Raw genomic sequence first — 12,693 nt, forward strand, 5'->3', positions numbered from 1 at the left:
AATTTGATCACCAAAATGGGAAATGAAAACGGACCTAGAGCACAGTGGGACAGGCCATTGGATTTCCTCTTTGCCGTCGTTGGAGCTGCAGTCGGTTTAGGAAACATTTGGCGCTTTCCTTATCTCTGCTTCAAAAACGGTGGAGGTAAATATACTCGGCTTGTTTTTGAAAAAAAATGTATTAGAAAATTTTATCTTTCAGCGTATCGTGTTACCAAATCTCACAACCCAACAAATTTTCTTTTTATTGAACGTTCTTTCGTATGTAATGTTGCACATCTGCACTATACGTTAAAAATACATTACTATTCATCTGCTTAAAAAATCAGGTATTGACTTAAAGTAAAAAGTATAGGACGCGGGCGTTGGGGTTTAATATCTTGAATGTGTTCAACAATTCCTTGTGTTATCGTAGGAGCATTTCTCATCCCGTACTTAATATTCGCAACTCTGATCGCTGTTCCGATGCTGATACTCGAAATGTCGGTGGGGCAAAGAGTGGGAAAAGGAATTGTAGCAAGTTGGAAATTGGTGCCTCTTCTACGAGGTAATGTATGCCTAAATAACTGCTACCTGTTGCTGTACCCACAGGCATCTTATTAACATGTTTCATGCGTCTTATTGCAGAAACTAGACGATAGCTGCGCATATATAATTTACAACACTAGAAAAAATTAAAGACGCTCCTTTTTTTAAATGGATATAAGCTTATGTGCGTAGTTATTTTCTATTATGTAACCGATTATGTAACCGCTTCCAGGCTTGGCGCTGACCGAATGCAGCGTAACATTCTACAGCACCATCGCATACCCAGTGATCATGGTGTGGGGGTTGAAGTATCTCGTCAATAGTTTTTCGTCCACATTGCCCTGGTCATCATGCGACAACCCGTGGAATAGCGAGCAGTGCATCACACCATTTGCTCGAAAAAACGTTTCCAACGTTCCCTGCAACACCTCGGAAATTTGTGACAGCACCGGGATTGCGACAGAGAGGACATCGGCCACCATTGAATACTTTGTGTATGTATTACATTTTTTATACACCCCTTGCTGATGATGGTGACGTGGGTTATTCTTTTCACAGTAAGGAGGTTCTCCATTTGTCGCCTGGGATTGACAAGCCGGGTAAAATTGTACCAGAGCTTGCGTTGTACTTGGTTATGTTCTGGGTCATCGTTTACTTCTGCACATTTAGAGGCATCAAGTGGATGGCTAAGGTAGATGTAACTACAAACTTACCTCTTTATGTTTTACTTCCAATTTCTTTCAGATTGTCTACGTCACCGCAACTTTGCCGTTTCTCCTAATCGGTGTAATTTTGGTAAGGGGAGTGACGCTAGATGGCGCTACGGATGGACTTAAATATTATCTAATTCCCGATATGAAAAGACTGAAAGATCCAGAGGTGAACATTGCGGACTGTGCATCTCAGCCTTTACCCAGTTTCGTCGTTATACAATTTTTTCTTGGAAGAAATTTTTCACCTATGTGTACATACAAATACGTATAGCAAAACATACACAACCTTTTCGCTGTAATGACTCCAGGATCTCTTTAGGTGTGGATAGGAGCAGGTTCCCAAGTGTTTTACTCATTTTCCGTTGGCGCTGCGACGCTTATAATTATGGCAAGCTTTAATAAACGAGACAACGACTTCTGGAGGTGAATAAAAAATATTACAAGCAGTGGAGTGTTTTCATTGACTTCAATTGATTAAAATACTTTACAGAAATGCCTTTCTAATCGGATTTGCAAACTTGCTGACAAGCTTTCTCAGCGGATTTGCGGTTTTCTCAGCATTGGGATACATGGCCAAGTACCAGGTAAGTGCTTGCTTCAAAAGTTCTTGCAGTACAAAGTGCTTTTGTTCTAAATTATTATTTTTTTTAGTACAATTGTATTACATTATTATTACATCAAGCCAAACTGTTGAGTGTTATGTAAACTAATTCTACAAACATTTAAGCCTTTTTCCCGAGAGTGAAAGTCAAAATTATTTTTCAAATTATCCCAGAACACTACAATAGAACAAGTTGCAAAATCAGGCCCTGGTTTAGTTTTCGTCGCATATCCGGAAACCATCTCCCTGCTTCCTCTTCCCCAACTCTGGAGCGTCCTCTTCTTCCTCTGCATCCTCCTCCTCGGCATCGATTCTCTGGTATTTGACGTCACCATGTACGTCTTGTTGCTTTGATTTCGGTCGAATAATTTTGCACAGTTTGCGAGTCTTGAAGCAATGATGGCAACCCTGTTCGACAATTTCCCACTCCTCCGTTCTCGAGACCAACTGGTGCGAGTAGTTTGTTACACCGTTGTGGTTCTCATCGAGTTATCGATGATTAGCGAGGTAGGGATGTCAATTACCGGCGCACAAATCTTAAGCTCCCTTATATGGTGGTGACAGAAAATAAACGTTTTTTTTACCATCTACAATTGCCGTAAAGTGTAATCTGGCACGGAATAAATTATAATGTGTAATTCATTTCAGTCGTGGACAATATAACCTTAATTTGTAAATTTTTATGTATGTTAACTTACGTGACACTTAGTCAAGGATTTTTTTGGTAGTTATATGTCAAAATAGTTTGGTATCCAACGGATTTCGGCTATTGCATATAAAGTTACCACAATGTGAAAGTCTTTGACTTAATATTTGTTTGACAAGATCGTTAAAAGAGGTTCACCCTGTCTGCACTTCGTTTTTCGCAAAATTCGAAAATATTTGATGCAGGGGGGTGTTTATGTGTTCGAGATCTTCAACAATTACGGCCAAGCTGGCTGGACGCTGTTCCTTGTTGTGACATGTGAAAGTATTGCGATCGGGTGGCTATACGGCTTCGAGAACTACTGGAAAGAAATCGTGAAAATGATCGGAGTTCGAAGGGGAAAAATTTGGTTGAAAATTTCGTGGAAATTCGTCACTCCTGTGACGTGTGCGGTATATCTCAAAACTACATAATATCATCACACCAAAAGCATCGAGTGACGCTATTCTGCTTTGCAGGGCTTGACCGTGTATTATCTGTGCACCATGCAGCCTTTGAAGTATGCAAATTACGAATATCCGACATGGGCTCAAGTCGTAGCACAAATGGTGGCCTTCAGCTCGGTGGCGTATATTCCAGCCGTCGCTGTCTATGAATACGTTTCCATACGGAAGAAGGGTAAACCGCTATCTGAGGTTAGTAGATTTAATGGCAAGAAACACAAACTTATTGCTCAGAGTTGAGAAAGTTCATTTGAGAATTGACCGGCCCATAGTAAAGTTACTTCGACATGTGCAGCAAATGTTTCTAAAGAAACTTTATGGCCCAACTGGAATTGGTTATTTTAAGGGATGGCCTGTCTACGTCTCAGATAATCATACAAATAAGCCTCGGTTGGCGAGCTCTAGGATTTTTATTTTTGAAACAGATGTTGTTATAAAATTCTGTTGTTTAATGCTGTTCAAGTTGTTCAGGTAACGCCTTGCTCAAATTTTCCACGTCAAGATTTATCGTTCCTATTTTACCTAATTTTCGATTGATAACAAATGTGTGTTTTCAGCTGAGACGACGTTTGTCGGTCGACGAAGAGACAAAAACTTGTGACGAAGAGGACAACTTGACCACGGAAACACCAAAAGTTTCCTTTCAGCTTTTGCCAGCCAATGTTTAAAGGGAATGACATAGCGGTAGCATCAAGCACGACATTTTAAGAAAGCGAATGAGTAAAGCTGTTGTAAACTGCGTTGTATCCAGTTGTAGTCAATAAACTTATTTATAGATCAGAGGTGACCCAATTTTCTTTACGCTCGAGTCGCTTTTTAAGTTAAAAAAATCTTTGTTTAAGCTGGAAACAAGGGGAGTGTCACCCCACATTGTACTAAGTATCGTGTAAGTGTTCAGTATATGACCATTAACTTAACTTTGTTGTTATCGAACCGGTATCGCATATTCAAGTGTCAATTACGGAAGTGGTTGAAAAAGTAATAAAAGTGGATCAGCGAACCAAGCAAATACAGAAAGGGTAATGTTCAGCCTTGCACATGGAAGTGAACGAAGGGCTTGTTTGCACGGTTGGCTTGTCATGCAACAAGTTCATCCGACGTAAAACTGCCGACGTCAGCCGACGCCACAGATACACGTTTTGCTGCAGGTAGATATGGCACGCCCTTTTTTAGTACAGTGTGAACAGCTCTACACTGTTTCAAGTCTGTATTCAAACTAAAATCAAATAATAAGTTTATCTTTATACAAGGGGTGATAAATTTGTATGTACGTCCTGAAAAATAGTGAAACACATATACGTGCGGAAGGTTCATAATAAACATTAAGAGCTGCAGACAGGTGTACACACTATTTCGATCTGTAAGTACTCATCGGTGCAGCTGTTGACTGTTATGACTGTTGAATTTGACTCTTGACTGTTGAATCTGTCTGGCTCTTGACTGTGTTAACTGTTGAATCTGTGTGCAAGCCTGTGTGAAAATAATATCGTACGAAATATTGCAGTTATATCTACCAGCGCATGTGCTTTCAAGCTTGTGCCATTTGTCTGGTGAACATTTATTGCGAACAATTATTATTATAGTGTTGATATTGATTGAGAATGAATGATTCGGAGATAAGTACATTTATTACAAAGCTTGTGTCGAAAGGCTTGAGCTTGGTTAGCGAAGAACACAGACCCGACTTTCGTGAATATTTGAAACAACATCACCACGAACTTACAGAGTTGGATGGATACAATCTATGGCCTGGTTTTCGACCCGAAACGGCCAACTACGCTTATCACACTTTTACACCAAACAAGGGAGACGTTTTAGTGGCTTCTTTTCCCAAAACTGGTATGGAAAAAACGTATGATCATTTACTTTTAGTTATTCTGAATGTTACTTTTGATAATTTACAAGGCCTTTCGCATTTAAATAAAATATAAATACTCAGCAAGGAAAAAGTTATGTGTCAACTGTAGATTCCAAACACTTGTTTAAAGTATAAAATTGTAAAAAATAACTTGTTGTTTTCAAGGGACAACATGGACTATGTCAGTGGTGCAGCATCTTTTATACGCCAAGGAAAAAGAACTTTGCGAAAGACTGAGGTCACTAACGCACTTTCACTTGTACCTTGAATATGGCCCGGGTAGGATAATATCGTTTATTACTTTGCTTGATTTGCATAAATGTATGTTTTTTTTAGCGTTGCAACGTTTTTTGCAGTTTCTAAGTACAGAGTTTTGGAGAATCTTCCTATTCCTCGTCGTATTTTGGGCACTCATCTACCTGCTGAGTTGGTCAACATCAAAAAGTTTGCAAAAGTAATGATTTCAGTGTTAAATCGTATCTTACATTAACGGAATTCAAATTCCATCAGATTATTTACGTCCTGCGCAACCCCAAAGATCAAGTGGTTTCGAGGTTTTATTTCACGAAAACGCTCGCACACCTAAAGTACTGTCCCTCGGTTCGATCCATGTTGGATTGCAGCATGAATGAGTTTATCAATTATATTATTGCAGGTAACTTACCTAATGTCTTATGGGGGTAATTTAGTTGTTTAGGCCTTTTTGCATAAAAATACGTAATACGCAATACAGATATATAATTAAGAGTTGGTGTGTTTTATATATAACTTGCATCATTGGTGTTTTGTCCACAGACAAGCTACAGCCGTTTGCTAAACCTGGCGAGGGTTATTTGGAGCACGTCAGGGATTGGTATCGACATAAGGACAACGAGAATATCTTGTTTCTCGTATACGAAGAAATGAAACAGGTGATTTTAGCGATTTTAATTTGAATGTTTTGTGAAAAGTACCGTCAACTGCAAGCTTGTGGACAACAAGCAAAAAAAACTTTGAATGAACATGTCAACTCTGTGTTGTAGGTTGAAATGTAAAAGGACTTTCACTTATTGTCTCGCTAAAATTCTTTACTCATGCGTCACGTTTAAATTACAATTCCAGGACCCACTGAAGGAAATTCGACGTATAGCCGAATTTCTCGACGTCTCTGTTGACGATGAGTTCGTAAGCAAGGTAGTGGAGATGACGTCATTCAAGCATATGCAACTTCTTAATAAGGATGCGTGTGACAACAAATTTAGGAAAGGTAATTTTGCTGTTGTTGTTTAATCCAGTTCAGATAAAGCTTTACAATGATTGTGAAGTTACTGGACCCCCTGATACCGAAAATTAAAATTTCCCCTGAGCTAGCTGATGACAAAATTTAACCTTGCGCTGAGATTACATTGTCTGCAAAGTTGTGCAGCCAACTGTGAGATTCTTTTCGATAAAACCTTTTACAAGCAACACTTACCCACACTTGCTCAAGATTCTTCATGTTTAAAACATGCAGCCGACTAGAAATCGTTTCGACTTTTAGATTGCAAATGTTTCTGGCCAGTCTGCATCTATCACATAATCTTTGCAGGACAAATCGGGGATTGGAAAAATCACATGACAGTGCGACAGTCTGAACTCATTGATGCAAAAGTGGATAAAATACTTGGAGACACAGACATAAAATTTATATACGAGTGATGTAATTAAACTAAAGTATTTAATCTTTCAATTAGTCAATGCCGGTGTACTTTGGATAGATTTAACTGCTAAATAACGATACTTTTTCCAAACTCTTTCTGGCAAAGTTGTGACTTTTCAATCTGGTAAAATTGTGTGCAGCTATTTTATATCTTTCGTATTCTGCATTGGAGACGGATGAAATTAATCATGCTGTAATCAAGTTGAAATCGAGGCACAGGACAGCATCATCGAAAGGGACACTTTTTTATTATTGCCTTCGTGCAAAAATTCGGCAACGCACACCACAATAGTTAACGGTTGAATGGTTTTGTGTCAAAGATCAGCAGTTGTATAGGCCATCATGCCTTACAGCACAGACGGTGATTCACTCACAGCACAATGTTTGCTACAGATATTGTAAAGCTAGTTTTAGAACGTTTGCTCAATTGAAGGACTATAAGGACTGGTTGGCGGTGTTTGTAGATATCGGTAATATGTTTCATTTATATTTGTACTGCCCGTTATTTTGTAGCTAAATGTTACATCAAAGCTGCTTGTTTGATGCAAATTTGTATTTATGGCGACGAGTACAGAAAACTGTAAATAAAAAGTAGTTCCTGCTTTCATCGCGTGTTATTGGTGTAAAAGTATGCAATCTGTCGATAAACATAACGCACAGAACTGAAGACGACAAAATAAACTGAAGTAGTCTTTTAAGTATCTTTTGATCTATTAGCCAAATATCCTTCATGTTTGTCTAATACAGAAATAGGGCCAGACATTTCTTAAATTAGTTGTATGATTATCTTTAGAAATAAACGACCTTGAGATAAATGCGAGCCTTTCTGGGTTTGTGTCAAAAGGCCTAAACTTGGTTAGAGATGTTCTAGTGGCCAAATATTCCAGAACTGGTTTGAAGCATGTTTGCACTTGTGATTTTTTGATGCTCATAAACTCATTATTGTCCAATACTATTGTTGTGAAATTGTATTGTTGTAGACTACCGCGACTGATATACCCATTGTTTGGAAATTACTGGCACAAACCCATTATTAATATACACGAATATGTGTCTGCGATTAGAATTGTTTCGTAACAAGCATTACAAACATTGTCATGACCTTGTAATTCAACAAAATCAAAGCGATCGCGCCATTGAAAGCCGATAGATCAAAAACGCTTTTTCAGATTTAAAATCAAGGTTAGTATTTAAAGAGTCGAAACAGCAAGATTTAGACGTTAACGAGCTTTTATGGCTATTCGTAAACAAACTTAATGCTGGTTCCACCAAGGACTTCCTCCACTCTTTTGTCGATTAGTTCAGACTGTCGAATCGTCAAGTGATTTTTCCAATCACCGACTCGACCTGACAACAAAGGGCACTGGTATTAGAATGAACAACTTCGACTCGATTTTTAGCAGAGTGTTTTACCTCGTCTTATATTGTTCTTTATGGACTGTGGGCCTTCCTTTGAGGTTTGTCTCATGCTTTCAAATGATGTAAAATCAGCAATTATTCCAATCTCGCCATCGGTTACTTGGACTTCTGTGAAATCAGCAATCCGACGAATCTCGCGTTGCGGATTCTATCAAAATGGGTTTTTTTAAAACTTGAGTTGTTGAACTCGTACGTCAATGTTTTTCTACTATTATCAAAAGCAATGCCTTTCACTAGCAACCCAATTTTACCTACACTTTATCTTGTGGCACATGAAAAATATTGTTACAAAACGGCAAAGCGCCAGTCCAATTGAAACTTGCATCAAATAAAAACGTCGAAGCTACCGTGAACCATTTGGCATTAGAATTCGTAAATATATATTTCAATCTTTCGGTGTACATGCTTACCACAATACCTGTTTCAGGTCTTCATAAATCACTAACAATACGTTTTTGTGTTGGTACCAGCTCTTCACGTGTTCCAAGTAACCTTCTCCTGGTTTTGCAAACGGTTGGTTTTCACCTAAATTCCAATTTTTTTTCAAAAATGCGCATTTTCTAGACATCCACTAATTGCTAAAGTATTTGCTTAATAGATTATCCCTTGTCATTGGGACAGGTATATCAATAAAGGATAGTAAACCTTTAAAGAAAACAACTGTAGTTACCTGAGATAGCGGAGTCATAAAAGTCTATTTCCTTCATAGCAGGAACAGAAGGACAATATTTTAGGAATGGGTGGTCCCTTATAAAATGAAACCACGACACCATTTGGTCTTTCGGATTTCTCAGAATGTAAATGACCTAATTGTTTACAAAAACGAGCTTTTAATTAAATTGTCTCTTTAAAATTGATAAAATTTCGGTTTGTGTTCGCACAGCATTACCTTCGAAAACTTCGGCACATTGACTAATTCTGCTGGTAAATGAGTACCCACAATCCGTCGAGGAATATCAAGGCCGTCAAGAACTTTTAGCTTGGAAACTAAAATCATATATTCACATTAATATAGAAAATCATTTAATCTCCACAACGAATAAAAATTCTTGGTCGTTTTTATGAGCCGTATATTACTAAATAATTTATGTAAAAAGTGGATAGATGCATCCCTTAAGTAAATTAGAGAAGTTCATACATGAAGAGTGATCCTTTTCACTCATTTATTTATGTTACTAACTTGGTCCGTATGCCAAATACAGAAGGAAGTGGGACAGACGATGCTTTAATCGATCCCTCAATCCAGGATCTTTGCAGTAGAGAAGATGATAAAGAATTGTTATCGTCCACGTCGTCCCTTAAAAGCAGAAGTGGTTAAAGTCCAGCATTGCATAAATAAAGTGAGTTTCTTATTATAGGTAGAACGCTACAGGAGCAAGTTTTGTGTTATCATATGTCGAACAGTTGACATATCATACCGGTTTTAGGATAGGACGCAACAAGAATGTCGTTTTTCCTTGGTGTGAAAGCATCGTATGCGTGCTTTGCTGTTTCGGCTTCGAAGCCATGCCATAATCTATAGTCGCCGAGCCAAGTTAATTTATGATAATCGCGTTTCAGATATTCGCGAAAGCATTTTATGTGGTCGTCGTCCTCTACAAATTCTGTCTCTCTCAACCCGGAGTAGGACATATACCGTTCTACAGCTTCATCATCCATCCTGCATCTGATAATCTTAGATTTAATATCACCACTAACACCCGATCCGCCGGGCTTTTATCGCTTACAACGAATTTTGAACGACGTTTGAAACGTGGTTTGGTGAAAGGTTAAGGTTAGGGTGTAGATTAAGGTTAGTCTGGAGTTCAGGTTAAACTGTGTCTAACAGGTTAATCACAGTGGTTACTTGACATGCCTCATGAACTACGTGTCACGCTTCGCCAGTCGCATGGCGTATAGGAGAAAAACTGTGGCCCGATATTGCAACGCAAACGTTATGCCCGAGTAAGAGAATGCCAAGCCCGACGCATCGTCTGGTATTAAACAAAGTTACCACCAGTATTGCGTAGGAACCAGTGCTCAAAGTAAGCAGGGCCGGTAACGAACCCTTCTCGGTACTACGCCGTCCCGGTAAAATTCAGCGTGTCACAAATAGTGTGAAACGTATGTTTAGTAAATTTATATACTCATTAAGAAATCTCATTACTGAACGGACACACAACGGTTATTTTTTTTCCTGTAAATTCAATCATTGCGGTAAGATTTTTTTACTATCAACCCTGTTCACCATAGCATCGTGCTGATATTGCAAACGCGTTTTTCTTCATTGCTGTAACTCAAAAATTCTTGCCAGTCAACAGACTGTTCGACCTATTCTAATAAAACTTTCGTTCCAATGCTTATGCGTGAACATTAATTAGTAAAGTAATCCGTTTGAAAATTAACACAAATTTTATGTTTTCTTTGTTGCACCTGTATACAACCTATTCCTAGAAAATAGCATCTGCGGTGTTGCTATTGTTCGCTTTTACGCATCAACAGTTTTCCTTGTGCACGCTTTCTTCTTAAAACGAACATCGCGTGCTTGATGACTTGATCGTTGTTCTTGACTTGTCCCCCATGCTCACTTGTCTTTCTGATTTTAGATATTGCGCTGCTGCCTCAACAGAATGGTACAAACAAGAATACTGACATGACCAATGTTGCGAATATAGCCTTGATTTAATAACAGTGCTACCGGAGTTTAGACCCAAGCCCACGCCTTAGACCCCTTAAAACGTTTAACAGCTTTATTTTCATGGGCTGCCTATGTATGAACAAACTCTACACAAAATTAGGCTTCAAAGTACAATGTGTGGAGCTGTTGAGAGTTTTGTTATTCGTAAACAAACTTAACGTCTGTCTTTCCTAGGACTTCTTCTACTCTTTGGTCGATCTGTTCAGACTGTCGAATTGTCACGTGTTTTTTCCAATCACCTATTTGACCTGACAACAAAGGACATTGATATAATACATTGTACTTCATTCTCGACCTGGTATTGTTTAGCAAAGCAATTTACAATCAAAACAGATTCTTTAAATACAATACGCCTATGACAGCATCAGAGGCAGAACATTATACCTTGTCTAATATTGTTCTGCATTGCTTGTGGGCCACGGTCTGCAGCTTGTCTCATGCTTTTGAATGATGCCAAGTCAGCAATTTGTCCAATCTCACCATCGGCTACTCGGGTGTCTATGAAGTCGGCAATGCGTCGGATCTCACGTTGGGTGTTCTAGCAAAATAAAATAAATTTATATCTATTTTACGACAAGCAGTATACTCTCATGTATTATTGTTTTCGTTAATAATATGTCGTATGCAAAATTACAGTTAAACTGTTTTCTTGACTGCAAAGCACTTCATGTGTTCACTACGATCATGCAAGTTTTTGTGCAAACGGATGCTAGTAAGCTTTTAAATCCTTCCTGCCTGCGGACCCACATGTTATACCTTTTGTAAATCTTCATAAACCACAAACAATATGTTTGTTTTGTTTCCATGTTGGTACCAACCTTCCACGTGTTCCAAGTAACACTCTCCAGGTTTCGCAAACGGTTGTTTTTCGCCTAAAATCGTTGTTTTAAACTTAACACACGAAACTATTGAGAACAAAATGAAACGCTTTAAAGTTGTACTTTGGATTGATTTAACTGCTAAAAACCGATACTTTTTCCAAACTCTTTCTGGCAAAGTTGAGACTTTTCAATCTGGTAAAATTGTGTGCGGCTATTTTATATCTTTTGTATTTTGTATTGGAGACGGATAAACCTAACCATGCTCTAAACATGTTGAAATCGAGGCACAGGACAGCATCATCGAAAGGGGCACTTTTTTATTATTACCTTCGTGCAAAAATTCGGCAACGCACACCACAATAGTTAACGGTTGAATGATTTGTGTCAAAGATCAGCAGTTGTAGGTATAGGCCATCATGCGTTACACTACATACGGTGATTCACTCACAGCACAATGTTTGCTACAGATATTGTAAAGCTAGTTTTATAACGTTTGCTCATTTGAAGGACTATAAGGACTGGTTGGCGGTGTTTGTAGATATCGGTAATACGTTTCATTTATGTTTTTACTGCCCGTTATTTTGTAGCTAAATGTTACATCGAAGCTGCTTGTTTGATGCAAATTTGTATTTATGGCGACGAGTACAGAAAACTGTAAATAAAAAGTAATTCCTGCTTTCATCGCGTGTTATTGGTGTAAAAGTACGCAATCTGTCGAAAAACATAACGCACAGAACTGAAGACAACAAAATAAACTGAAGTAGTCATTTAAGTATCTTTAATCTATCAGCCAAATATCCTTCATGTTTGTCTAATACAGAAATAGGGCCAGACATTTCTTAAAATAATTGTATGATTATCTTTAGAAATAAATGACCTTGAGATAAATGCGAGCCTTTCTAGGTTTGTGTCAAAAGGCCTAAACTTGGTTAGCGAGGAACACAGACCCGACTTTCGCGATTTCTTTAAACTGCACGTACACGAACTTACAGAGTTAAATGGGTACAATCTGTCGCCAGGTTTTCGACCCGAAACGGCCAAGTACGCTTACCAAACCTTCACACCAAACAATGGAGATGTTCTAGTGGCCACATATTCCAGAACTGGTTTGAAGCATGTTTGCACTTGTGTTTTTTGATGCTAATAACTCCTTATTTCTTAAAAATGTTGTACGATTGCAAAGCGCTAAAGCAGTGTTTCCGGGGTCGTAAAAGTCTATTTCCTTCGCAGCAGGAACAGAAGGACAATA

At 38.4% G+C, this 12,693-nt stretch overlaps 2 protein-coding genes across 2 annotated transcripts; both read left to right on the plus strand.

Annotated features, from left to right (window-relative positions):
- Positions 1 to 15: 15 nt before the first annotated feature.
- On the plus strand, positions 16 to 3,659 carry LOC145901947 (sodium- and chloride-dependent GABA transporter 1-like). The gene is made up of 12 exons (XM_082989767.1): positions 16 to 145; positions 416 to 547; positions 761 to 1,022; positions 1,087 to 1,219; positions 1,273 to 1,407; positions 1,561 to 1,664; positions 1,732 to 1,825; positions 2,017 to 2,160; positions 2,221 to 2,349; positions 2,734 to 2,940; positions 3,007 to 3,183; positions 3,549 to 3,659. The coding sequence occupies exons 1-12, from the start codon at positions 16 to 18 to the stop codon at positions 3,657 to 3,659; spliced, it is 1,758 nt and encodes a 585-aa protein (XP_082845893.1).
- A 933-nt stretch (positions 3,660 to 4,592) lies between these two features.
- LOC145901948 (amine sulfotransferase-like) lies at positions 4,593 to 6,526 on the plus strand. Its single transcript, XM_082989768.1, has 7 exons — positions 4,593 to 4,830; positions 5,015 to 5,128; positions 5,206 to 5,303; positions 5,360 to 5,504; positions 5,645 to 5,760; positions 5,951 to 6,095; positions 6,417 to 6,526. Exons 1-7 carry the CDS (start codon positions 4,593 to 4,595, stop codon positions 6,524 to 6,526), a joined length of 966 nt encoding a protein of 321 aa, XP_082845894.1.
- Positions 6,527 to 12,693: the final 6,167 nt, after the last annotated feature.

Source organism: Ascidia mentula, chromosome 5, assembly GCF_947561715.1.
Source record: "Ascidia mentula chromosome 5, kaAscMent1.1, whole genome shotgun sequence".
NCBI lineage: Eukaryota > Metazoa > Chordata > Ascidiacea > Phlebobranchia > Ascidiidae > Ascidia > Ascidia mentula.

Excerpts from the sequence above, each read along its gene's own strand:
- LOC145901947 (XM_082989767.1), top strand. The coding sequence starts at position 16 with ATGGGAAATGAAAACGGACCTAGAGCACAGTGGGACAGGCCATTGGAT. Across the intron at positions 1,665-1,731 it reads CGAGACAACGACTTCTGGAG|AAATGCCTTTCTAATCGGAT; the intron begins GTGAATAAAAAA and ends AATACTTTACAG. Across the intron at positions 2,161-2,220 it reads TCCTCGGCATCGATTCTCTG|TTTGCGAGTCTTGAAGCAAT; the intron begins GTATTTGACGTC and ends AATTTTGCACAG.
- LOC145901948 (XM_082989768.1), top strand. The coding sequence starts at position 4,593 with ATGAATGATTCGGAGATAAGTACATTTATTACAAAGCTTGTGTCGAAA. Across the intron at positions 5,129-5,205 it reads GTACCTTGAATATGGCCCGG|TTTCTAAGTACAGAGTTTTG; the intron begins GTAGGATAATAT and ends CGTTTTTTGCAG. Across the intron at positions 5,505-5,644 it reads TATCAATTATATTATTGCAG|ACAAGCTACAGCCGTTTGCT; the intron begins GTAACTTACCTA and ends TTTTGTCCACAG.